This window comes from Pleuronectes platessa, chromosome 4 (genome assembly GCF_947347685.1).
Source record: "Pleuronectes platessa chromosome 4, fPlePla1.1, whole genome shotgun sequence".
Taxonomy (NCBI): Eukaryota; Metazoa; Chordata; class Actinopteri; order Pleuronectiformes; family Pleuronectidae; genus Pleuronectes; species Pleuronectes platessa.
In genome coordinates, this window is record NC_070629.1 from 23,199,606 (window position 1) to 23,226,443 (window position 26,838).

A 26,838-nucleotide genomic window follows, 5' to 3' on the forward strand; every position below is an offset into this window, starting at 1 on the left:
TTTGATGAACATTTAAACATTTTATACATTATTTCAAAAGGATCATTTATGATTCATACAGAAATCAGTTCTGAATTAGTTTATTTTCAAAAAGAGCAATATTACAGGTGCATTGAAATCATCTGACAAGTGAAAATTATTATACATATTATTTTACATTTCAAACTTTCAGTTGTTACAGTATCAGTTACATGAAAGTGTTTAAGGGACAAAGATGAATTAGTCATGAAATATCCCTGTGTTGAATTATGATTAGTTTAGATTTTAATCGTTATCACTTCACTCAGAACATTTAACTTATGAAACGGCAAGATCCTGGTTCCTCACTGAAGCAGAAGGTTCATATTAATACAAGAATAAATCCTATTCTGACCAACAGAGACATTAACAGTGATACGGAGCTATTGTCAATCACATTTCCTGTCAGTTTGTTGATTTTAGTGAGGAGGAATCAAACTGGGTCAAATCCTGGAAGTTCACCCCGGACCGGAGAAGCAGACGGAGGGGAGCGCTGGTCCGGCTCACAGCTTGGCGTGGTCCTTCAGGATGACCTCCAGCTTCTGACTCAGCATGATGTTCCCTCTCACCTTCAGCCTGCCAGAGAAGAACGCCTGGCGAACACAACAAACACACACACTTGATTCCTCACAAGGTCTCCGCTCGTCTGTCTGTTAACATTAAGTGCACCGGGTGAAGGAAGCCAGAGCGCCTGCGGCTCAGACTTCACACAAACCGAACAGCAGCGAGCCTGGACTCCGGCAAGGAGGGAATAGCTCGGCCATTGTTGCTCTGGCAGCTGAAAAATGAAATGCTGTTGGTTCACAGCTGAGCGGTAACGTCTCTTTAACGACGAGCTGAACCAGTGAGGATGAGCTCTGTGGTTCCCAGTTTAAAAAATCAATCAACCCGGCGTGGCTACGACGACGACCCTGCGTCCCTTTCAACTCCAGCAACTAATCTTTCATCGACAGAGCCGCTGGGAAAGACCCGGCCTGAGGGATCTGCACCACACACACACAAACCACACACACACACACACACACTGACACACACCCACGCCTCAGATCGATATCAAGGGCTCCAGCCGGCAGATAGGTTCTGTACAGTGACGGCCACTTCCTGTGACAGATGAGATGCTACAGACCTAACAAGCAGCGGGGGTTGATCCCCACTGAGCGCTCTGTGAACTCGGCTGCCGTCCCTTTGATTCTGTGACGTGACGAGATCAACGAGGAGTCGTCTCAGATCTCAAGAGACTTTTTCAAAAGACACTTTCGCTTTAATTAAAATGAACAAGTTTAATATGAGGAGCAGACGAGAGGGTTTGTAAAAGATGACATTTGGTTTTTAAACTACTTGTTACCTCGGGGCCCTTTTCTGCGCCTGTTTTTTAAACTTTCTTTAAAATGCCACATGTGAGATTTAAAGAAAAATGAATATCAAGCAGGATTTAGATAGATAGACTTTATAAAGATGGACGACATGTCGGCTTAAATTCACGTTTAATACCTTTTTGTCTGAGACAGTTTCTGTAGTTCTGATCACACTGGTGTAATAAGTGTTATTATTATAAGTTTGGTTTTAATTAGTTATTTGATGATTTGTTTTCAGGTAGTTTTGGGGGGGGCAACATGATTGACAGCGGAACTGACTCGCAGTTGGCCGAGCGTGTAGCGGCTGGACGGTGAAATATATTTATGTAAATATTGTATTTTACACATTTACATTTGTTGTTGTTTCTTATTGCAGTATAATGCACATATCTTTACATACCTCCTATTCTTATGTATATATTACATATTTATATTAATTCTAGGTCTGTACGCAAATGTATTGAAACCCAATTTCCCGCAGTGATCAATACAGTGTTTCTGATTCACGTGGATACACACCAACACGCAGCAGCTTCCTGTCTCTCACCTTCTGAGGGTTGAGCTTCCCCTGCACCACCTCCATGAAGTCCTCGTCGGACACGGTGATGGTCACGTCCGTCTTCCCGCTGAACGGACCCTCGTGCACGCAGCCGCTGCCGTTCTTCAGATCGATGGCTACAGGAGAGAGATGATGTTAAATCACAATCAGCTGACCGAGCTTCACTCTCCCCGGGTCGGCCGGGCCGCGGCCCCCTCGCCTCCACGTCCCACTCCGGCTCTGGATTTATTATTCGGTCATTAGCTCGGATTTTCTCCGAGTTTTCAGGGTTTGTTTGCCGGCTCGTTAGCTCAAGGTCATTCTGGGTCACATTCTCTTGTCGACTTTGCAGCTCACACTCAATTCAGCATCACGAGCCAGTGTCGGAGCAGATCACGTTTTCTGACTGATTCTATAATAGATCAGTAACACCTCCAGCCTCCTGACTCTCTCAGTGAGTTGCCTGTGTGGAAATTTGAATTTGCAGTCGGGGTTGGGGACACAGAGATTCATTCATGTGAGCATATATAGAACATCCCCCCCCCTCTTGGCTAAGAAACATGCTTCCGAGAGTAAAGTACTGAATTATCACATGTATATGAAATGGACATGATAAATGCTCTTAATCCTGACGTACCACAAAGTCCCTCAGGGCTCCTAGTCGCTCTATTTCTGTTCCTACGGTTTTATATTTTCGGTTTCATGATGCTGCCCCTTAATTCAGCAATAAATCAGCTAAACACTATTCTGGAAGTCACATATGTAAAATGGAGATCATTCAAGTTCGCATGAGAGTGTTTCAGGCTTTCAAAAAGTTAAATTTAAGACATAAATTGAGAACTTTTTAAGGTCCATACTGAATAAAATTTAAGACATGGGACAAGAACGTTAGATATTCATATCTAAGTCCAGGAATGACTTTTATTTCCCCGTATTGAAGATGAGAAGGAGAAGCCTCACAGAGAATCAATCTGGAAAAGACTCATCGAGTTCATTCGATATATCACCAACACCTATTTGTTCTTCCTTTTCTTACATCTGTTTCTATTCAGCTCTGTTCCTGTTAAAATGATCCCTCTGTGTTTATGTTACAGAGATACCCACATCCCGAACGTGAAACAGACTTTGACCCAGTAGTAGCAGCACATCTGTATCGTGGGATTGTTGTATTTTTCCTTGTACAACAAAGACCCAGAATGCGTGTTCATTGTGTTTGTGCAGCACTTACTCCACTGTGCGGTGGTCTTTCCGTCTTTAGTGATCTCCCAGCCGAACACAGCGTTCACCTTCTTCACCAGCTCGGAGCCGAGGTCCTTCACACGACGTCCGATCTCTGCAAACACCAGCTCGCTCTGAAGTCCTGCTCCCTGCGTGGAGCCACACACACACACACACACACACACACTCGATTCGATGCTTCAACAGGAGCTTGTCTCAATTATCCGAAGAAAAGCGAGGGAGGCTCAGAGCGATCGACAGAATCTGATCAGAGGAAAGTGAAGGATTGTTGATGAACTTGCTTGACTGAGACTTTCTGGAGACGCCTCTGACGCAGGGTGTAAATCCACGTAAGCTCCTGACAACACGACAGCGTCAGTCTCCTTCACCTGCACCGGAGAGAAGAGGAGGGGTCAGGACGTCAGGAGGGGGGACACTCACATTCTGACTCACTTCATCTGTTTTAATGGTTTGAATCCAACACTGACTTTGCACTGGATGTGAATCCTGTTGCCTTCCTTCCACATCTCGGTCTGCAGAGACTGACCCGGCAGCACCGGCTTCACAAAGCGAACCTGAGAGACACAAGACAGAGGAGTCAACGGCATCTCTAATTAAAAGGGTTTCATCAAATTCAACTTGACATCCTCACACTGTATATGCCACTGTATATACATTATGTATATTGTATTTTACACTATATCTGTACAGGAGAGTAGAGCCTGTCCACACACACTCCCTCCTCTCTCTCAGCAGCACCCAAGGTCAGGTTATAGATAAAGACCAGCATCACATTGTAGTGTCTACGTTGAGGGACTCGTATCTAACTCAGATGCTCCAGACAGAGAGACACCAACTTCAACTCTCACCAACTCTTTAACGTATGACACCAGTGGCAAGACGTAAGGACACTGTGTGATTTAGGAAAGCATGATTTAGGCTGAACTGTCCAATAGGATGCAAACACCTACATGTTACATAGAGAGTGAGAGCAGTGAGAGTCATTCATGGATGTGTTGTTAGAATGGGTGATGCCAGTGGAGGGAGAGACACTGGGACGCTGTGGGAGAGTTTCTTTGATGCATCAAGTCGACATTCAAACCTTCCAGAAAACTTCCAGAACAAAGTGGTGTCACGAACAGGATCTCAACCCAGCAAGGAATCGGTAAGTTGCAAATTTAAAGTTATTCTTTTGATTTTCCTTACTGTGATGGGATCATAAGAAAGACAAGAACATTTCTGCTATTTTGACTGGAAAACAAAACCATTGAAGGCCAGTGTGTGAGTGCAGGAGAGATGTCTGTCGTCTCTTCTGCCCAACGAGGCTCAAACCCAACTTGATCTATCTGAATCAAAACTGAATGAGTAGAAATGAAGGAAGCGAACTGAGCTGAAGTGGAAATTGGATTATGTATATTTATAATGTCATGTTGCACTGTAGTAGTGTGCTGAGTCAGTGGTAAATCTGTTTACCAGTGGTCGGTTGGTTTCTGGGGCTACTGGGGGTCGTGCCCGGCACTGGAGTATTCTGTAGCCTCCACCTGGTCCCACCCTGACTTTGGTGTAAGCTGGAGTTTGGCGTTGAGCCTGAGTCCGTCGGGAACGATTAGAAAAAGTCTGTGGTGTGTCTGCTGAACCCCAAAGAGAGGGGATGTTTCCCGGGGCGGCTTCCAGCTGCACTCGACACAGAGGGATCCAGTTATAAACTATAGAAAAGACGTTTTTGAAGTAGTGTGAAGAGGCCTGTTACGTTTGAATCAATAACAGGGATTATCTTCTCTGTGTCCTCTGGGAAAAGAGGAGGCTCCGCTCGGATTTCTGATCCCAGAGTCGAGGCACCGATGTTTTTAAGGATGGTTCCACAAGGCAAAATACTTTCTGAGTTTTTGTTCAAAATCCTTAAAGTTTGCCACCACTGATTTAGTAAAGCATAATGTGGCTGTGGAAGCCCTGATGCTGCAGCAGTGTGTAATGAGCATTTAAGTGAATGTTTGTGCTTTTTGATGTGAAGATGTTAACAAGGGAAACAATCAGTCCACAGCCGAGGTTACAACTAAACTGTAAAAAATGGGTTTATAAAATAAAAGAAGGCAAATCGGGAAGCAGAGCAACAGTGTCAAGGAACTAAAATCAGTCCACTGGAGATAAACAAGGGGCGTGGTCTGAAGCTGTGTTTTCCTCCAGAATGCCAGCTGGAGTCAAAGGCAGATAAAAAGAGAGACTTTCAGAATGTTGAGTCTTTAACTGTGATCGTGTGTGAGTGGACTGACGGTGGAAATTAAAACAAGTTATGAGTGAGATTAAAGAAACTAGAGCAGATAAAGTCTGATTCTGTTCCACAAAGATCAGTGATAACATGTTCCTGATGAATGCTGATGGATAAATGTTCAAAGTTTGGTTTGTGTTTCCCATTCAGTTTTGCATATTTTGAACCTTTCTGCCACTCAGCAAACTGCAGCCGCTTGTCAATCTGGATATTGAATGATCATCCTCAAGACCCCACCTAATCTAATCGCTCCCCACATCTGAACCCACATACTCTTCTTCCTATGATCGATGAAAATGATGAACATGACCGTGTTGTGGTTATTGAACCAGAGTCCAGACTGGTTTCAGACACCAGTACCAAGCTCTGGTTTCATCTCTGGAGCTCTGATTTGAACATTGTTCCACCTCCTGGTCTCCCTGTTGCATCAAGTCTACATTCAAATCACCAGCTGCTGCCTGAGTTCTCCTTTCACCAGCTTCCAGAAAACTTCCATAACACTAAGTAGTTTATCAAGTATTAAACCCTGATAGATTAAAACTCTGTGAAGCGACCACGTTCCAAAAGATTGTTTCTAATTAAAAATTAAAAAGCTTAAAATTGAAGATGTCAATTGGGGTCATGCAAGCACACTTTTTCATTCTTACTCTAATGCTCTGTTATTTTTATTCTTTGAACTCTGGCCGTATAGAGAGAGAGTTGGATTCATTAAATTCTCTTGACGGGTAAATCTGGTATTCATCAACCTGGACCAGGTGTTTATAGATGTGTAGATGAATGGAACTTCATTGTGGGGACTGTCACAGTTGCCCCATAAGGTGGAGCCCCTGCCGTCGTGTCCTGGCTGGAGGTGGATTCTACCAACTGGACCGATTCCAAAGGTTGTTCACACCATTCAATCAAACAACCACATGTATAAATGTAGGGCCCGGGTTAAAAAACTCCCAGTAAAGGCCACACATTTGTTATTCATTGGTTATTTGCCTCCTATTTGTGTGTTAATTCATTAGAATGTTACCATCGAGGAAACGTGACTGTTCAGTTTCTGTAACAGTGTCGGTTGTTGAACCATCAAATCTTTAATATGAAACATCTTGTCAAAAATAAATGGCTGTAACAGTCTGGGAAATGACAGGAGGATATCATACAGTGGGCAGTGAAGGTTGCTTCCCTCAAACTTAATTTCCCCTAAATTCACAAGAGTTGAGAGTGTTCAGGAAACCAGTTCTTTCTCCTGCACACCTGATGCTGTGCAAGGACGAAGACTTATTATGTGCACGGGTTGGTGCAACTGAGGACGTTAACCTGGAATACAACATGGATAAAGTCCCCAGAGACGGCTTTTCAGCTTGTCAAGGCTAAAACACATATTAAGTTTAAAATCAAACCTGCTCGTACACGTGGTTCCTGAATGAGCCACCCGCCCCCGTAGCTGACTCACCTTGATAGCCTTGAATCTGGACGGGTCATTGTCGGCAAAGTGCTTGAGGACGTGTCTCGCAGCGAAGCCAAATGAGCACAAAGCCATGAAGGATGGGAGCCTTGAAGCCTGAACAGAGAGCAGCAGCTTTAAATACAGAACGTATGAGTGTAAACGAAATCCAAACACGTCACAGAGATTTATTCTGGATCAAGATGAATTAACGTCCCTCAAATCAAAACAGTAACAAAAGTTTGATGCTGTCAGCCCAAATTGAATGTTGTGTTACTTTAAATGAAAGTGTGGATTTCTCTGGGTTTAAATGTAAGTACACAAATCCACAAAATACATAACTTTCCAATTTGTAGACATTTTAATGAAGATTTACATTTTATATACATTTATGAAAAAGACACATGAAGCCCCAACAGATGTGCCCACACTCACCTCCCATGGCAGCAAAGCTGGGCTCGATGTGAAGAGGGTTCAAGTCGCCACTCAGCCGGTACAAGGCGGCCTGGCACCGCAGGGGAAACGCACATTAATCTATATCTAATTCATAAACCCCTGAACTTTTCATACACAAATGTGGTATGAAATTAAATTATCATCAAGGCAACAGAAGAGACACCTAAAATAAGAATAGCTTTGAAGTGATACAGTCATTTAAATCGCTCAGGGGATTTGGGTTTCTTCTTTATTCTCCCGTTCTGTTTTTTATTCTGCTGCACACACGCTGTCAGCATTCTGTTTTTTTTTTTTTTTTTTTTAAGTCTGGCTGTATGAAAACCTTGTTCAACGTTTTGCTCTGCCATCGCATTTTGTCTAAATCTTTAAGGTTATTACAGAGGTAAAAAACAATACGTTCTGTTTCCACCCACGTTTTATCAATGCGGCTGATTTACAGTGCCTTGCATAAGTATTCACCCCCTTTGGACTTTTCTACATTTTGTCATGGTATAACCACAGATTAAAATGTATTTCATCGTGAGTTCATGTAATGGACCAACACAAAATAGTGCATCATTTGGAAGTGGGGGGAAATATTACATGGTTTTCACAATTATTTACAAATAAAAATCTGAAAAGTGTTGAGTGCATATGTATTCACCCCCTTTACTGTGAAACCCCTCACAAAGATCTGGTGCGACCAATTGCATTCACAAGTCACATTTGCAAGTCACATAATTAGTAAATAGGGTCCACCTGTCTGCAATTTAATCTCAGTATAAATACACCTGTTCTGTGACGGACTCAGAGTTTGTTGGAGATCATTACTGAACAAACAGCATCATGAAGACCAAGGAGCTCACCAAACAGGTCAGGGATAAAGTTGTGGAGAAATATGAAGCAGGGTTAGGTTATAAAAAAATATCCAGAGCTTTGAACATCTCTCTGAGCACCATAAAATCCATCATAAGAAAATGGAAAGAATATGGCACAACCGCAAACCTACCAAGAGGAGGCCGTCCACCCAAACTGAAGAGTCGGACAAGGAGAAAATTAATCAGAGAAGCAACCAGGAGGCCCATGGTTACTCTGGAGGAGTTGCAGAGATCCACAGCTGATGTGGGAGAATCTGTCCACAGGACAACTATTAGTCGTCTACTCCACAAATCTGGCCTTTATGGAAGAGTGGCAAGAAGAAAGCCATTGTTGAAAGGGATCCATAAAAAATCCCGTTTGGAGTTTGCCAGAAGCCATGTGGGAGACACAGCAAACATGTGGAAGAAGGTGCTCTGGTCAGATGAGACCAAAATTGAACTTTTTGGCCTCAATGCAAAACGCTATGTGTGGCGAAAAACCCAACACTGCCCATCACCCTGAGCACACCATCCCAACAGTGAAACATGGTGGTGGTAGCATCATGCTGTGGGGATGCTTCTCTTCAGCAGGTACAGGGAAACTGGTCAGAATAGAGGGAAAGATGGATGGAGCCAAATACAGGGAAATCCTTGAAGAAAATCTGATGCAGTCTGCAAAAGACTTGAGACTGGGGCGGAGGTTCATCTTCCAGCAGGACAATGACCCTAAACATACAGCCAGAGCTACAAAGGAATGGTTTGGATTAAAGAATCTTAATGTCTTAAAATGGCCCAGTCAAAGCCCAGACCTCAATCCAATAGAGAATCTAAGGCAAGACTTGAAGATTGCGGTTCACAGACGGTCTCCATCCAATCTGACTGAGCTTCATCTTTTTTGCCAAGAAGAATGGACAAACCTTTCCATCTCTAGATGTGCAAAGCTGGTAGAGACATACCCCAAAAGACTTGCAGCTGTAATTGCAGCGAAAGGGGGTTCTACCAAGTATTGACACAGGGGGGTGAATACTTATGCACCCAACAGATGTCAACATTTTTGTTCTCATTATTGTTTGTGTCACATTAAAATTTATTTTGCACCTCCAAAGTACTATGCATGTTTTGTTGATCAAATGGGAAAAAGTTTATTTAAGTCTATTTGAATTCCAGTTAGTAACAGTACATAATGGGAAAAAGTCCAAGGGGGGTGAATACTTATGCAAGGCACTGTATTCTGCAACTAAAACCCACACAGACACTCACTTGGTCTCTGGTGGTGGAATCAATCACCACAGCATCTGGTGCCCGCTGAGGTGGTGACACAGCAACCTGGACAAAACACACAAACATTAAGAGGCAACGTTTTATTTACGATGTCTTATTTTCATTAGATTCGATTTTCAGCAGTAAAGTGAATTTTTACTTTAGCTTTGTCGGAGTTTCTCTTCCCTCCGAAGCCTCCGGCTCCGACCACGAACACTGAAAACTGGTTGAAGCACAGCAGCTCCCCGTCGCTGTAGGTGTTCACTGCAAATCAGCACAACGGTGGAGTTCAGACTCAGACTTTGACAGAAGGATTCAGAGCCTCCGCTTGTGTAACAGTAGCAAGTAACAGTGGAAAATTTCTTTAAAGAATATTCAACAACCAGTAAAAACACATAAAAGGTAAAATAACTCATTTGTCAGCAAAGTGGCCTTTGAAAGTGGTTCATTATTTTGTATTCATATATTTACTGCAGCACTAATGTGTGATCAGAATATTGACGTTGCAACAAAAAATTGAAATTACATAAAATTGCATTATATGAAATATAGTAAAGTGATCCTAAATCATTCCCTGATTTCCAAAGTAAATAAGTATTTTTTAATAGTTTTGTTCCTTCTTTAATAGACACAATGAGATGAGAGGCGTTCTTGTTTCTTGGTATCTTGATCACAGGCTTGAGGACTCGCATGCATCCGAGCTAACGCAACCAGCTTCAGGCTTCGGGCTTCAATAATGATCAATAGCCAGCGAAGGCCAGCGAAGAGAAGGACTGCCTGTAGCTAATACTGATTCTGAATCTGTTTTAGGAGGAAGGGAAGCATTTGTTTAGCCAAAGGATAGAAGAGGAAAACGTTGATGTATTGGTGAAAACTGTGAAACTGAACTTTAAGTAGTTCAATTCTGCCATTAAATATTTGAGTTATGCTAATTGTATCTGATTTTCATTGAGTTTGAGAATTTCCTCTTACTCTATAAGTACAGGGGATGTTGACTTAACAGATAAAAAAGTCCTTTAAATAATCAGTAATTCTGACTTTCCCTTGCAATCACACGGAGGAGTGAGGAGAACACGTGCCTCAGCCTCACAGCACATTTACAGTGAACTGAGAGCAGGAGGAAACAGCCACATGAGGGTGGACAGTGAATAGACTATCAGCAGGAATGCATGCGTCTGCACAGTGTCACTTTGATGTGCCAGGAAATATCCAGGGAAAGTCTTTACTCTGGGAGGATCGCAGACGCTGACTGGTTTGGTGTGTGTCAAGAAATTACATAGATTTGATTTTACCTCCTCAGGGGGAGCGTCAGGTCCCATGTTATTTGTTTTAAGTCGGATTAATTATAGATCCGAGTGGTTTTAATATCATCCATCTCTATGGAAATGTCCAATAGAAATATGGGCCCCTTCTTATTCCATTATTTCCATCCCCTGCAGACGCAGACTGTAAATTCATTTTCATTAACTCAGCCTGAGAGGCAACTTTCAGGAAGACACACTAAAGTGATGAAAACAAATGAATTTGAAATGATTATGCAACACGATAAAAGTTCTGTCCGCTAAAACGCAGAGAAACTCACCGTCCAGGAGGAGGAGGGCTCCGGAGCCTTTGTCCATCACGTCTGCTATCGTCGCCTGAGAGGTTAGTTCACCTAAAAAATATATGTTGCACCCAGTTACTTCCACTTAAACTATGTCTCATAAATTAATCTTGCATGTTCTTACATCAGTAAACTAGCTCTACACTTGATGAAATTACTGCCTCACAGAACTAGAAAGGTTTCAAGTCAAAATCATGTTTAGTGACAATAATCTGAGTAAAATGACTTATTGATGCTCTAACATAGATTTCATTATGATGTAAAATCTACATTAAATTGCATGCAGATAACGAGCATAGAAAGAAATACCTGATGTTGGCAGAGGTTTGTAAAGCTCCAGATACTGTTCTCCATGCAGAACCTGATGCAAAACATCAGAACAGATGTGATGTATAATCACTCCACAGTCTAGAAGCCTCATTAGCATGAGAAGTATGTGCATTACAATTGTTAAAGAGTGCATGGAATGTGCCATATGGAATATGCAAATGTTAATATACAAATACAAATGTCACACACATACACAAACAGACATTTCAGAGCATTCTGAATAATGCATGTGTTTTCTAACCTGTGTGAAATCTATGTTGAGTCCAGGGATTGAGGCCAGATTCATCATGGCTGCCTGGGAGGGAATGACCCCGAAGGTGGGCAGGCAGCTAAAGTCAGGATCGCCTTCATACAGGAACCTACATGAGAGTGTTAGTGAAAAATCCCACCTTTATAGGAATAGTTCATATTCACAGATGGACGCACACGGCCTGTGTTTGAAAGCCTGGATAGTGTTTTTTAGTGTTATCATATCGTTGACTTGTCAGGCCCCATGAGGCTGTTACACTCATTAGCACACACACACTTCAATACACACCTAAGATGGTCTGGGTCCTTGGTCGACATGCCAACCCCCAGTGCGTAGAGGATACACTGAGTGTGGTTGAAGCTGAACGTGGTCGCCTCCATTTTCTGTCCCACTGCCATTGCCTGAGAGGAGAGGAAGAGGAGAGGAAGAAGAGGGGGAGGAAGAGCAGAGGGTAGGGGAGGGGAGGGGAGGGAGGAAGAGGGGAGGGGAGGGGGAGGATTTTAGTGTTGACTTTGAGAGCAGGACATTAGAAAGTTATCCTTTAATTTAGACAGAGAAAATTAATGTGCAATTTTAAGGGGTTGCAGAAAAGTAATAAGGTTCACCTCATGGTGGATTAGCTTGACAGCGCAACCTCTGCATACAAATGATTTAATAAACATTACAGATACAGTGAGAGTGAAGACTGGGAAGCACCAGTTAAACAGAACCTAGACATTTTTCAAGTCAAGCCAAACCCTAATTAGAGATTTTCTGATACCAGCATCACAAATGCTTCTGATACGATAAATGCCGGGTCGGACATTAGTCAGTACGCAAATCTATGTTAGGATTAGATATCACATCTTTTAAGTATATTCGTTTAAACGAGATGAAACTGCAATTTTATTTTCCCAGATATCACAGCTATTAGCAGTTTCATTGCACTGGTACTGCCACTGGCAAGTACTGGTTTTTGAGCAGGATAAAAGCAGTGACTTCTGGTAGTGTGGAATTAGCTAGAGCTTTTGCAAAGGTGTCAGCATTTTGACAATATTTCAAAGTCCCAGCAGCAGAAAAGCAGCCAACTGTCCCCTGTGACCTCAGTTTCGAGGGCTGGCACAATTTGTATCTAATTAAAACACTAGCAATCTCATTAAACATTGGAAGAACCCTTTCCATGCAGGGTTAATAGCATACAACTGATAAAATACATCCGAATTTTTGAATCTTAGAAGATATTTTGAGAAAGCATCTTAGGAATAAAACATCAGAATCCGTGCAGCTACAGAGTTGAGAGGAATCTGCAGTTCAGAAACGTTCCCCTGAGCAGAGCAGGCAGAGCTTTGTGAGTGATCAGCATATTTTTAAGGCAAACCCTGAAATTGACTTGTGGCCAAGACGGAGAGGCCAGAAATTGGGCATTACACGTTCGATCGATGCTCGCTCAGACATCTTAACAGAACATCGTAGTTATCAATCAGTAACGACCAGTGATGCCGGTAACGCGCTACTTAGTAACGCGTTACTCTAATCTGACCACTTTTTTCAGTAACGAGTAATCTAACGCGTTACTATTTCCAAACCAGTAATCAGATTAAAGTTACTTGTCCAAGTCACTTTCCGTTACTATTTCGGTATTTGTGGTTAGCCCGCTGGGCACGTCCTGCGGCTGGGGGAGCAGTCGCCCCGTCGCCCTCCTCTCCACGCCGCCGGAGGCTCGGTATGCGGCACTCCTCGACGTTTTTTTAGGGGGGGAGGTGCTCGTCCGCGGTGCGGGGGCTTTCTTTATAGTATGCCGCGGGGCGGTGTCCGTCGGCGCTGCGGAAGGCGGGGACCGGTTGGAGGGGACCGGGTACGACGGTCGGCGACAGCGACTCTGGACGTGTGTCGGGCTCTTCTCGCGGATCTCCTCAGCTACAGCGCCCGTTAGGGGAACCCTCCGTTCGCGCGGGGGGGGGGGCTCGGGCGGTGTCTAATAAAGTTAGTGTTGGCCAAACCGGTTGTCATTTTTATGTTGAGGCGGCGGGGGTGTTGTCGGCAGCTGCTGAATGTAACTAATAAAGTAACTTGTAATCTAACTTAGTAACTTTTAAAATCAAGTAACTTGTAATCTAACTTAGTTACTTTTAAAATCAAGTAACTTGTAAAGTAACTAAGTTACTTTTTCAAAGTAACTATGGCAACACTGGTAACGACACAAAACCTAAACGCCTTTTAAAGCTCATGAGCCTGTCAATGTTTTGTAAATGTTTTAAAACCCGGATTTTTCCCAACCTACAATCCTCTGACAGAATCTGCTGAGAAGTCAAGACTCCGACTGATCATGAAATTCCATCTTAACTCCCACTCAATCTAAAGCAACCAGCACAAATCATTTCTGTACAATTTCTATGACATTCATGTTCATTTGTCTTTGATTATATCTCTTCGTCTTTACACACACCTCGATGAGAGCAGACTATACAAACTTTATAGTAAAAAGAAGAAAATAAACCTGATGGTGCCCCTAAAATTCTGATCAAATTCATAAAGAGCACAAGATGCCTATAATGTCATATAAAACTTAAAAATAAATATTGTTATGAAGGGATGACAGGGCACATTCCAGTTAAAGCCTCCATGTCAAGCAGCGTCATTGAATCTGATAAATTACTTATAGATATTTCCTACTCAAATATCCCACACAGCACAAACCAAACAGACACATCTATCATCATTAGATTCATTGTAGTCCGACAGTTATTCATTTGTCAATTGTCATATAATCCACCACTATGTTGAGCTATTGTTATAAATAAAATGTGATTCCACACAATGTGATTCATGCTCTGCATAACACGACCTCTGAGGTCAAAAACCATGAGCAATAGTTAAATTAATACAGAGGTTATAATGTTCACTTTTAGTTTTAACAGTTTTAGAGAAATGTTCATTCAACTGGATGATCATTTGAAGGCTACAGTTATTGATGCTTTCCAACTGTGTCGAGTTACAAAGAAAAGGATCATTTTGCAAACTGCAAACCTTCAAACAATCAAACAGTAAAATCAACACTTGTGTTTAAAAACTGTTTTTGTTTTAAGGATTGTTCAACCTCTGTGCAGCGAGAGAGCTGCGTGAAATAAATGCAAACACAGCAAAGCGCCACACAGAGCTAAGTCAGGCGAGGACACATTGATGTTTGTCTTGAGGCTACATTGTGGCGCTGTTCCAAATCTCCAGTCCAGATAAAAACACACAGATACACACACAGACACACACACACACACAGACACACACAGTCCCAGTGGAGAGGATGGTGAACTGTATGACTGAAAATCACTTAACATTTTAAGGACTGAGCCATGATACTACTGAAGCAGGTCAGTGAGATCTGTTAACGCCTCACTGGGTGTAAAATAAAAAGATTTCTTGCAAAAGAGTCACATACCTGTTTTAGAAAAGACTAACACACATACATGTCGGCTCTACATAGACCTAAAGATGTGTGCTAATATTAAATAACATTTACTTATATAAGTATTATTCATTCCTAACCTGGTGGCTGGCTGCAGTATCGGTATCATAAATCCAGCCTCCTCTATGTTAGTGGTTAGTCAATGATTGTTCATAATATTTTAGTTCACACACAGTTTTAATTTCTGTGTTAATTTTTCGAGCTAATTTGGTTTTAATTAAACTATAAAATCGGAGTGAAACATCATGGTTGACAGCTGAGATTGACTCATGATTGGTCGAGTGCGTATATTGACTCAGATTAAACCATCATTCATTAAACTTTAACGAGTGTGGTCTGAGTTTAATCAGCCGGCTATTTTTTTAATGTGGTGATTCAGGACAACAGTTTGTAAATATTTAGGGAATTGAAAACATAAAAGGACATTTGAGGACTATTACTATTACAGATACACATTAGGCATATGTGCGGTCGTCTTCACAGAAAGTGGGTGGCTGTTTCTGTGGATAATTACTCGCTCTTATGCATTTATAATTGTATTCAAGCAACTCAGCCATGTGTGAGCTATAACCAGTTCCCTTTCTGTGCGTCAGTGACAGGGAACACGGTGAAATGAAGAAGCATCCATCCAGGGAGCCATTGCAGCACCATTGTGCTCCAACATCTTTTATACGTAGCACTTTAAAAGCTAATGTGAGTCGGCACTTGTCTGGTGCATCACCATCTCATATTTACAGCACAAATCAAAGTACTTGCGTCCGTTGCAGGGGCTTTGTCGGGAGGGTTATTATGGTCTGTGACAGTGTGGTGGTATTAAAAGAGTCATGGGCTGCCATGTTAGCAAACAGTCAGAGGTTACAGCTCCGCACAAGTCATTATCAGCCAACCGATACAAACACCACCGCGGCCTTTAAAGGAGTGAGAGCAAATGAGGGTGAGTTCAACACTGAGGGCCTTGATAATAATAGTGGTGGTGGAAATTAAGTTTTAAAGTGCAGGGACCAAACATTTCAAGTCTAGTATTCACATTAGGGTTTGTGCAGGGTTTACAACAAGGAAGACTTTTGATACCTCTTTCATAATCATATGAGACCAAGTGTTAACGCATGATATGAAACCAGGAGAGCTGCAATGGCCTATAATTATTTATTAACATTTTCATTAGTCCAACCAAGCAGGGTGTTATAAAAATGCCTCATGAAATAATGAATACAATTAAAGTAATTTGGACCAAAATAAGCTTCATTGAATGGATGGATAAAATCAAATTAAACTAAACTTTAAAGCAAACTAACTGGTTAATTCAGGTTTATTCAGGTTTTTACTAGAACTTGCCCTTTGAGAGTTGATGTGCTTCCTTATAACTGTAGCAAGCAGCGGAGGTGGTGTTTGCTGCAGGTCTGATTGATGCTGACTTGAACTCCAGAGAAACGGATTTGACTCGTTCAAACAAGCCTCAACAGTGGATCGAAGTTAATAGGTGTGTAAAGTCTCCCAAAAGCCCAGAACAAATACATTTCTCAACTGGTACTACAGCTTACAGCAGGCAAGAGATGATATGGGGAATGGGGAAGACTTGAATCGCTGACCAAATGGTTAGAGAACAACCCGCTCTACCCCTCAGCCACAGCCACCCAACTACTGTCAGACGATAGAGGCAATGGCACTGTACTCACAGGATTGATCCCAGAGGTCGAGGCCACAGCAGCTGTTGGATTTGCATCGACTCCTTCCTCCGACTCGACTTGAGACAGCACCGCCACCATCGAGCTTAGGGACTCTGCACAAAAGGTTGGAGATGGCAGATGAGTGGAACAGCACCAGAAACACAGGAAGCTGGGGTCACATCGAAATAATTCACCATTTACAACTTATGAAGGCGAATCTCTGATGCCACAGATCATGTAGGAAGACAGAAATATGTGTATTATTGTCGATCCCCCCATCAGCTGACTTTAACCAGGTTTACATTGTGTTAGCCTGCTAAAGTTAACAGGACTTGAAGAGTTAATTTGTTATTCTAGACAACAGTGGATTCTTATTTTGAAATAAATGTATCGTGTGTTACGAGGTTAAAAACCATAATCAGCTCTGATGCTTGGCTGGCGTCGCTCAATGGTGAAAGTCTGAACTACTTCACAGCAGGCGCACATTACTTAAACTAAAGCTGAGGAAAAGGCGAAGTAGGAGCAAATATTATGCTTATTCAATTTAGATGAGAAGATTCAACTCTTTCAGTTGTGGAATAAATACTTAAACTGTATATGCGGATGGACAAAATGTCTCCACTTGCTCCCACTGTACAGAAATTAATCCTAAATATCGCAAGCAAACACTGCCATCTTAGACCCTGTGCAGTAACGACCAGGGGATGGAACTGTGCTCTAAGGTTCTGCTGATACACTTGCTCAACAAATTGGGAGTCTCAGCTGTCAAACATAACATTAGCCCCCATTTTTATAGCACCCAGCCACAAGGGTACAATACAGATGCTTTGGCTTCACTTTTGGGAAGCCTTCATTTCAGCGATCTTTACGTACAGTCTTAGGTTAAATATGAAGCTTCTGCGAGCCACCAGTTAGCTTAGCTTAGAATAATTACTTACAGAGCCTGTAGCATGTCAACAGTACATATCTCAAACTACCAACAGATTAAATGATTCTTGCCGTTCTGGGTTTGTCCCCTCATGGTTGAATGTACTTATTGTAAGTCACCTTGGATAAAAGCGTCAGCTAAATGTAACGTAATGTGACGACAGATGAGAAAACGATGAACAGAAGCAGAGAGAGACTGAGAAGACCACAGCTTCTGATGAACATTACTCAGTGGCAGCAGTTACAGAAGAGAGGCAGCAACAAGTCTCTGTAATAAGCTACAAACGAGGAGGCGCAACAAAGCCATGCTAATGAGTCCAGCTTGCACCCAGTGGGACTGCCGCCCCTGTGCAGTTAATGTTAGCACTGCTGCCCTTTCTCCAAATGTACATCTGAGGGATGGAGGAGGTGGAGAGAAGTAATACTCATTCGCCACCCTCTGCTTTGCATGAGACCTGTTGTAAACAACACCGGGCTGGTTCATTCTCACATCTTATTCACCTTCCCTTTTCTTTCTGCACCTCATTCACTCCATCTCTTACACTCATCCCTTCAGGCACGCAACCAAACACACAGAGCTCATAAACATGTCTAGGTATGCACTGTACCAAGTGCCCTTCTACTTATGCATACGATGGCTCTGAGAAGGTTCAGTCTAGCTATGACTAAATATTCTGATTCATCAGGGAGTGAGTCAAACGAGTGTGAAAGCACAGCAGCAAGGTTGTGAGGAGGAAGGGGGCTGTGTTACTCAGTTTGGACTCAAATAGAGAAAATATGTGTGAAAACAGCCTTAATGGTGTCCAAGCAACAGTTGTACGTGTTTATTGGTTTTATCACATTCACAATACACAAATGAGCGAGCAAGCGAAAAGTAATTTTGTTTACATTTTAATAAGATGACAGGAAGATCATAACAGCACATTTACTCCAAGGTTTGTATGTTAATGTGCATATGAATTCAAATGCAAGTGTGTACATGTATATGTTTTGGTCATTTATTGTGTGTAAGTGAGTGTGTTTACTTTGTACTGACCTTGTACAGATGAAGGCTTGGTGGCGTCTGTGAAATCACAGATTTTGTCCCACTGGTCCCTGACAGCTTCGACATTTATGGGTTGATCCTTCTGTCTCACAGTGCGGCCCTGAGAACGCTCCCAGCGCACTGCACACATGGACACACACAAAGAAAGAGGATGTTACATGGAGAAACTCACACATATTCAGTGTTGATGAACCAGGGGCTAACGCATATTAAAGATGAATACTTAATGCAGGGGAAAATACACAGTACTCACATTTACCAATCCAGCCTGCACCAACCTGAAAAGGGAAAAGACATGAGCAGATGACCCACAGAAAAAAATCTATTATGGATTGTAGGATTATGTTATTAATAGTTTTTCAATTTTTTACTTCCTGAAGGGAAAGAGAAAACATGCTTTTTTCTGGCGTACCTCAAATAGTCCTCCATTCTCTTTACATTGATCATGACAGAGCCAGAGGACGAGGGGAGCCACATACTCAGACTTCAGAGATGCCACGAGGTCTAAATAAAAGAAAATACATTCAATGTGGTAAAGTAATCCTTCTTTGTAATCACACGTTTATCACAAGTCTCTGCTTGGTAGTTATATTATCAAAATGAAACCATGTTTAATTTTCTTTTTTTGGAAAATTACAAAGATTATCAGACAAGCCCAAAGTAGTTTACCTACTGCTACAGAACTAACAAACATGGTTTATAAGTCACCAGTTATTCCTTAGAAATTTCCCTAAAAGATGATAACATTTGTTTTCCTTCATTTTACTTTATGTAGGCGGCACAGTGGTGCAGCAGTTAGCCCTGCTGCCTCTCAGCAAGGAGGTTACTGGTTCAACTGGCGCCTTTCAGTGTGAGTTTTCGTCAAGTACTTCGACTTCCTCCCACAGTCTAAAGACATGCAGATCTAAATTGACTGAAGGTGTGAATGTGAGCATTTGTCTCTGTATGTTGGACAAATTTATCTGCAACAGAAGAAGAGAGTATTTCTGGATATCTATTACCTTATTACTGCTTTATGAAATAAAGACCTGAACATTAGTACATGTGGCCCATACTTTCCTGCTAAAGATGTAATATTAGACATCATACGTATTTTAAAAACTAAAGAAAAGGCATTATGCTCCATGCTCACTGAAATGTTAAGCAAGATGAGTTTTGTTGTTTGTTTTTTAAAAAGCCTGAGTCAGTGAAATGTGGAATCGAGTCATTTGCTAAGGTAAGGCTATTCTGTGACAGTTGGTACAGCGTGGTGTGACAGATGCTGCTCGAGGCCAGCACTGCAGGACAACAAAGCCATTCCTTTAATTTGTCACCAATACTGCCGTCAACAAGCTGCGGCCACAGAGCGTGAATAGACATTTATAAATACTGGATTTATATGGGCTCATGAGACACGTTGATATTTTAGATTTTACTTTCATAATGTTTATATTCGACACACCGTTTACAGAGTTCACTGTATGCTTCCACCATTACCGTCCATCTTGCTTTTAAATGGAAATATAATGTTTCACAATCGTACACATTCGCATTTATTTGTGAATATCTAAAAGCACAACCCTAACAGTAAAATAAGGAGGCCAGATCTGTCTGTTTGAATCAGGTGCTGACACATCAAAACTTTTAAAGCACTTACAGGGTGCATGATTTCATCATGGCTGTTTGAACAGAAAAAAACACAGCTCTTGAATATTAGATGACAAATTTGCATGTCAAACGGGAGTGCCGTTGCCTCAAATTTTGTAAACCAACATTACATGGGCATTCCATTATGCAGATGCTCCTTAAAAAAAAATTGTGGTTAGAATCCATTTGGCTATTTTGGCCTGTCCACAAAACATGAAATTTGTTCACCTAAATTCCGAGCGGCACACCACAGTATGAATAATACAAACCAACGGCATGCAATTATTCATGTTGTTTAATCTCTGTGCCTACCTGGGGGCATGATGGTCTCTGTGAGTCGTGACCCTGCAACGGGGGCAATAGTGTTGCAGTGGATGTTGTACTTGCTTCCCTCGATGGCCAAGGTGTTTGCCAGGCCCAGCAGGCCCAGCTTGGCCGCGCTGTAGTTGGCCTGGCCGAAGTTACCGTAGATGCCTGCGGCTGAAGCCGTCATGATGATTCTGGCCACAGAAAACCCCGGGGAACAAGTCAGTGTTAATACAAAGTGACAGGCATTGCTACGGAGTAATGGGAGACACAGACGGTCCCCCACACACATAATCTCACAAAGTGGTACATACTTTTCATGCATGCATAAACAGACCATGTGCACACATGTAAGCACCTAGTCATGTAATGTTCGCCCATTCTCTCTCTCTCACACACGCACACACACACACACACCACTTTATTACTGATACAGACCTAGATGCAGTAATTTTACTTAAACAGTTCAGTTGAACAACTGTGATCACAGGCTATATGCAGAAATAAATGCATGTATGCAAAGCAGAAACCAGACTTGTGCATATCATTTTGCTGGTTTTCTTGTGCACAGAGTTCACTGCAGTCTAGCGAACGTAATGAGGTGGAGCACAAATGCGACATTAACTGTAGAGACGCTGCCCCAGTGGTCATCAGATGACAGGAATCCTTATACAGCACACACATACAGTACAGTACACTCCAATGGAACTATGAGAGGATTGGTCTCTCTCGTGAGGAGTATTTTCATTTCTCTGCTATAGCTTTTCCTTTAAATGCATCATGACCTTTTTATCTGGAGTGACAACACAGGACATTTTTTATTTTAGACGTGCAAATGAGCATCGCAAATGTAGACTCAAACTACAAAATTTGAAATAATGCTGAGGATTATTGTGTTACTTCTAGTATTTTTGTATTGACTTTTAACCTTTGATATGAAACTAACTGCATTAATTGCATTTGTATTCTATTATACTCTATAACAAGCTGCTCTTGAACTCGATGTAACTTTTGGGGCAAATGTCACTTTAATCTTTATAAACTGGTGTCTTGTCCTATTCATGTCGAACAGAATGTGTGCACTTGTGAATGGAAAATGTTACCTGGGGTTGTGTGACCTTCTTCTGCAGATTATAACTGATCACGTGAACATCTCAATAGGCTTTTTTTCACTTAACACATTAATGAGTCTCTCATTGATGTTAATAGTTTAACCACTTCGGGAAAATGTCTTTTGTTAGAAAAGCCTGTTGACAACTCCCTGTTGATTAAATAACAATCTGTATTGGATGTCTGTTTGAGTACGTAATAGCTTCACCCTTTTCCATTAGGGATTGATGCCGCCTTAAACAAATTATCAATACATATCTTCATGCATCCACACAGACTACAGTCAATACAAATGATCCACTAAATGTTTCTATTCTCACTCAAAGGACTTCTCCAGAGGTGGAAAATCTCAGGCGTCTGGCAAAACACTTTCAATTCTACAACTTCAGACCACTGGATATTTGAATTTTTTATAGCTGCACTACTTTGAAGAGTGAGACGAGCCTGCACAGACATCTCTGCTGCTTCTTGTGGAGTCATCAGTTTAAATAGTGTTTAAATTGTTCAGAGATAAACCTACAGTGCTGCAAAACCAAATTAACTAATTTCCTACTTTCTTTGCTGATTTACATATTCATATGAATTTTGCTGTCCTGGGCTTTCATTAGTATGCATATTTTGTGTCATCTTACACAATGAGACCAATGGAGCCAGATATAATAAATTATATCAAGTGATTAAAGTAAGAGTCAGAATATGTGTATAATTCTGTGAGGGCAGACATGCTTTATATAATCGTAACCTCAAGTGCACATCCTCAGGAGCCCACTTAAAATGCAGCAGATACAAATCTTTGGTACCTCAGCTGACATTTGGAATCAAACCTTTCCACACAGCTTGTCGTTCCATATTGATATTTTCTTGATTACAATCCAGCAATCATCTGTCTGTTGAGGCAGGATTCTGTAACTCTGTTGAACCGATCAAGTTCCACCCACGTAATAGGAAGATGGCACAGTCAATATCTGTTAGAAGCTCGGCCAGTTACCTGCCAAACTTTTGGTTCTTCATGTGGTTCCAGGCGGCTCGAGTCACCAGGAAGGAGCCTCTCAAGTGAACTCTTTGAATCAGGTCTGAAAGGGAGAGTGAGAGGAACGACACGTTAGAAAACTGTGGATCAGATCCAGCTTATATTAGGGTGTTTAACTCCCACACAGAAAATCTGTGCTTCAACAAACACAGGTTAAAAACAAATGAAGTCCTCTACATACAGTATACAGTACACATTTCATATTCTGATAACATGAGATAATCCCAAACACGGTACCAGTTCATCAGAGTGAATGCAATGTATCAGAAATCGTTTTATTACCCCAGTCCAAATCACTCGTCCTGGCAAATGATCGGTCACGGAGGATCCTTGGCAAAGAAAGGCAGGAAAGTATTTTCAGTGTCTGTGCCAAACTTAAGGTTTCTCTTACATGATTACAGTGGCCCATATGTGCAACTGAAAACAAATGGCTGCTCCAAAAACAGATGGCGTGGTTAAATCTGAAAAGTATGATTACAACGATTAAACAACTTACCCAGCATTGTTTACGACAACATCTGAAAGAAAATAGATATTACAAGATTGAATGAATTACAATTAGAGGACTGAGCATTTAAATGATATAAGTATTAACTCCGATGGTCACACTATAACCATGCAATTACAATACACACCTAGTCTTCCAAACGCATCTAGCGCTGTCTGGATCAGTTTTTCTCCATCCTCTACAGAATCTGTATGTGCACAGCAGAAAAATGCAGTTTAAAAAGTGATAAATAATTATTTAATTCTAGGCTACATTTGATCTGTTTGCATATGGGTGTATACACAAAGTTTGCATGTTACACTAACGATATTAGAACTACAGAGTAAGATAAAGCTTGTGAGAAAGATTGATTGTACCCATAAGAGCACCGACAGCCTCGCCTGCTCAATTTGTTAAGCAATGACGTCTAAAATGTGATTTTTATTTTTATTGATTGCTGGGCATAATTGTTTGTTAAAAAGCAGATAGATAGTATTCCAACTTTTCATATATATTATAAATTTTGTATCACATCCGCATACAAATCCACAAATTAATGTCATCGGTCAAAGTCTAAAGCAGTTTTTGTTGTGAGATGCACAAAGGTGAAAATAAAAAGACACATTTGTCTCCAATAATAGCAAAGAGCTTTATCAGGGAGGCTGTTGGACAAGAATCCATACTGGTTTTGAGTCAAGACATAAGCTAAATCCTACATGGCAGGCAATAAAGAAAAAGGATGAAAAAAAGGAAGGATGTAACAGAGAAGATTTAAAACAACAAGCCAAGAACAAACTTCTCACCGTAGTTCGCCACGGCATTTCCTCCCTTCGCTCTTATCTCCTCCACCACCTTATCAGCGGCTGCAGAACTCTTTCCACCCCCTTTAGTGTCGGCCCCAAGGTCATTCACTTTAATGCAGCGAGAAGAAAAAGATTAGCAATAATGGGGTGGTTAGGAGAACAGTATAGCTAAGCTGATTCCTTGTCAGAGTTCAAGGGCAAGTTCCTTTTATTTTGAGATAGGCAAATATTTATGCCATCGTCTGCCAGAGTGTAGTCTAAAACATTCCTTCATTAATGTGGCAATGAATGCAATATACATTTCTCTATGACACCATGCAGAGGTATAACATATCACTTTTTCTATGGATGCACCGATCAAACTTTTCTCTCCCAATACCAATTTCAATATTTGAAATATAACCCGGGGTTATCTGCTGATACTGAGACCCAGGGATTGTAGTCAAATCCTCTCGATCACTAGATGCTGGCTGTTAGTTGTTGGGACATGGGCCAAACCAAAAAGTCAAAGTTGGTTTCTGTCTGCTCAGGTAGCTCTTATCACACTGATGCATGTTCATGGGTAAAAAAAAATTCCAGTAAGTTTAGTTTAAATAGGTTATTCGATGCTATGATAAGGGGCTGAGATCTCATGATTGACCGTTGAGACTGGTTAGCGATTGGTCTATCGGAGGAACCTCACCACGATTGCTACTGGGAAAAACGCAAGATATTATCACTCGTATATATAACTGCTTCATTTCTGGGTAGTGGGAGGAAGTGGAGACATGTTGTTTATCTTTATATACAGTCTGTGGTTTTCACTTGAGTCATGTGATGTCATTTACTCATGTGACAAGAAAAAAATAATAATGCCGCTGTCAGCAGCAATTTATTTGAAGATCGGATAAATGAAAGCTAAACTGATTTAAATACCCAATATCCACCCTGCACTTACCACAGCATGGTCATTGTAACTGTTTCAATTATGAGGCATATTGGGCTCAAAATGAAAATCCTTTCTAAATATATAAATAATAAATATATCCCTAAATATTTACCTACTACAGAGGCACCTCTTTCAGCAAAAGCCAGTGCATATTCTCGGCCAAGGCCTGTTGGAGAGAGAGAGAGAGAGAGAGAGAGAGAAGGAGAGAGAGAAGGAGAGAGAGAGAGATGAGTCCACAGAATAATAAATAACACACATAAACCAGCCTCACATAACCTGGAATTAAAACATTGTTCCAACTGTAACTTAGTATCATAAGACTTATATAAATAATAGGCTAAACAGAAAAATTGTTATACAATTTATAGACATATATCCTTCAATAGAAATAGACAGTCTCCTAACACATTAATTGCTATGAAGCTAAAGACTCTGGGTGAACCCTGAAACAGCCATGTAATTAAAAAAAGGATGAAATCAAAGCTTAAGAGTGAATGAGTCACAGGCTCATCATCATCCTAAGAAACTAAGAGCATTTCAAACAGCTATTTTGTAATGGTCAATTTGCACTGAAAGATTTTCAACACCAATATAAAGCAATGTGTTTTGTTGCACTTTTGTCTATTATGTTTGTTTTTATCATTTTCAATGATTGAAATAAAACTGCGGCAGCAACAGAAACCTTTAAAAACTGCCAGTAAGTGTATATATAATGTGAATCATAAATCTGAAAGCCTTTATTGAAATTAGGACGAATTTTAAAAAAACTAAAATAAAACAGAAAGGTTCAAACAGTACAAACCAAGATGTGTGAAGTCTTTAATGAGGTTAGTGGCTGTGAAGATTTAATGCTTCAAGATAATCAACTCATTTGAGAGTGACAGCAGATTCTTATTCTGTGTTTCAAGACTATTTGTTACATCTATAGTTTGTGCCTATGTTGCAACAGACTGGGCTGGCATTGACTTAATGTGGCAAACAAAACAGTATTCCAGTGAAGTTTTTTTTAAATTTTCCTTTGTGATGAAACACGTTGAGATGTTTTCCGTCCTTGTCTGTGCTCAGGATATAATGGAGACCTGAAATCTGTGACATAACTGTTGTTAAATCTCAACCTGATATCTCACCACAGGAATAACACTGTTCTAAAACAAATGGGTTGAAATACGATAAGGTTTAGGATCCTTCAGAAGTTCTTAGCTGTGTTTAAAACATTTCATTTGCTGGTTTCACACACACTGAGGGTGAGTGAGCCCATGTTTTTTGTGCAGGCCACCGACTGTGAGGGTGGATTTGCCCTTTCACACACTTGCACTGGGAAAAGATTAAAAGGCATTGCGTTACATGCACTCTGCTCCCTGTAATCTTTAGATTCAGATGCTGGGACAGGTTTTTCTATTGCTTATATTAAAACTGTGTATTTTCTACATAAACGCCATAAAATGTGTTTCAGTGATTCCAGGGGATTCTTGCAGTGTTCACTTAAACGACTGTTTCCCCCTGCAGCTGTTTCCTTTGTGTTAGCAAACAGCAAGCTACAGATGCTACCTGCTGGGCTGCTAAAAGCGACAGGAAAAAAAAAAGTTTTAATAATTTGCAGGACACTCTCACGAAATCTCCCCAAGTTAGCATTAGCAGGTTAGCTAACGTCAGAAAGCGTCTCCAGCCTGGTTCTACTCAGATGTTAGCAGCCCTGACAGCCCGGCTGACGCTCAGTGGTGTCTGCGTGGTGACTTTACCTCCTCCGGCTCCGGTGACAAGCACAACTCTTCCCTCGAAAGACAGAGACATCCCCGTGAGGCGGTGTTGTTGTTGTGTGTGTGTGAGAAGAACCAGAGGACACAGGAGAGACTCAGTCCGCTGACAGCTCGAGCAACTTCCACAACTTCCGCATCTCCGAGGGGGCGT

At 41.3% G+C, this 26,838-nt stretch overlaps 1 protein-coding gene across 1 annotated transcript; it reads right to left on the reverse strand.

The window, feature by feature from the left end:
- Positions 1 to 64: 64 nt before the first annotated feature.
- LOC128438998 (peroxisomal multifunctional enzyme type 2-like) lies at positions 65 to 26,838 on the reverse strand. Its single transcript, XM_053421800.1, is given in 26 exon segments — positions 65 to 611; positions 1,921 to 2,048; positions 3,140 to 3,278; positions 3,432 to 3,518; positions 3,618 to 3,704; positions 6,837 to 6,917; positions 6,919 to 6,944; positions 7,263 to 7,332; positions 9,380 to 9,445; positions 9,540 to 9,643; positions 10,962 to 11,033; positions 11,292 to 11,343; positions 11,554 to 11,671; positions 11,851 to 11,963; positions 16,678 to 16,781; positions 18,632 to 18,760; positions 18,894 to 18,918; positions 19,053 to 19,144; positions 20,579 to 20,766; positions 22,671 to 22,755; positions 22,995 to 23,041; positions 23,209 to 23,230; positions 23,348 to 23,407; positions 24,003 to 24,110; positions 25,043 to 25,096; positions 26,670 to 26,838. Coding segments are annotated over 26 exon segments (2,199 nt in total). The 5' UTR covers positions 26,722 to 26,838; the 3' UTR covers positions 65 to 521.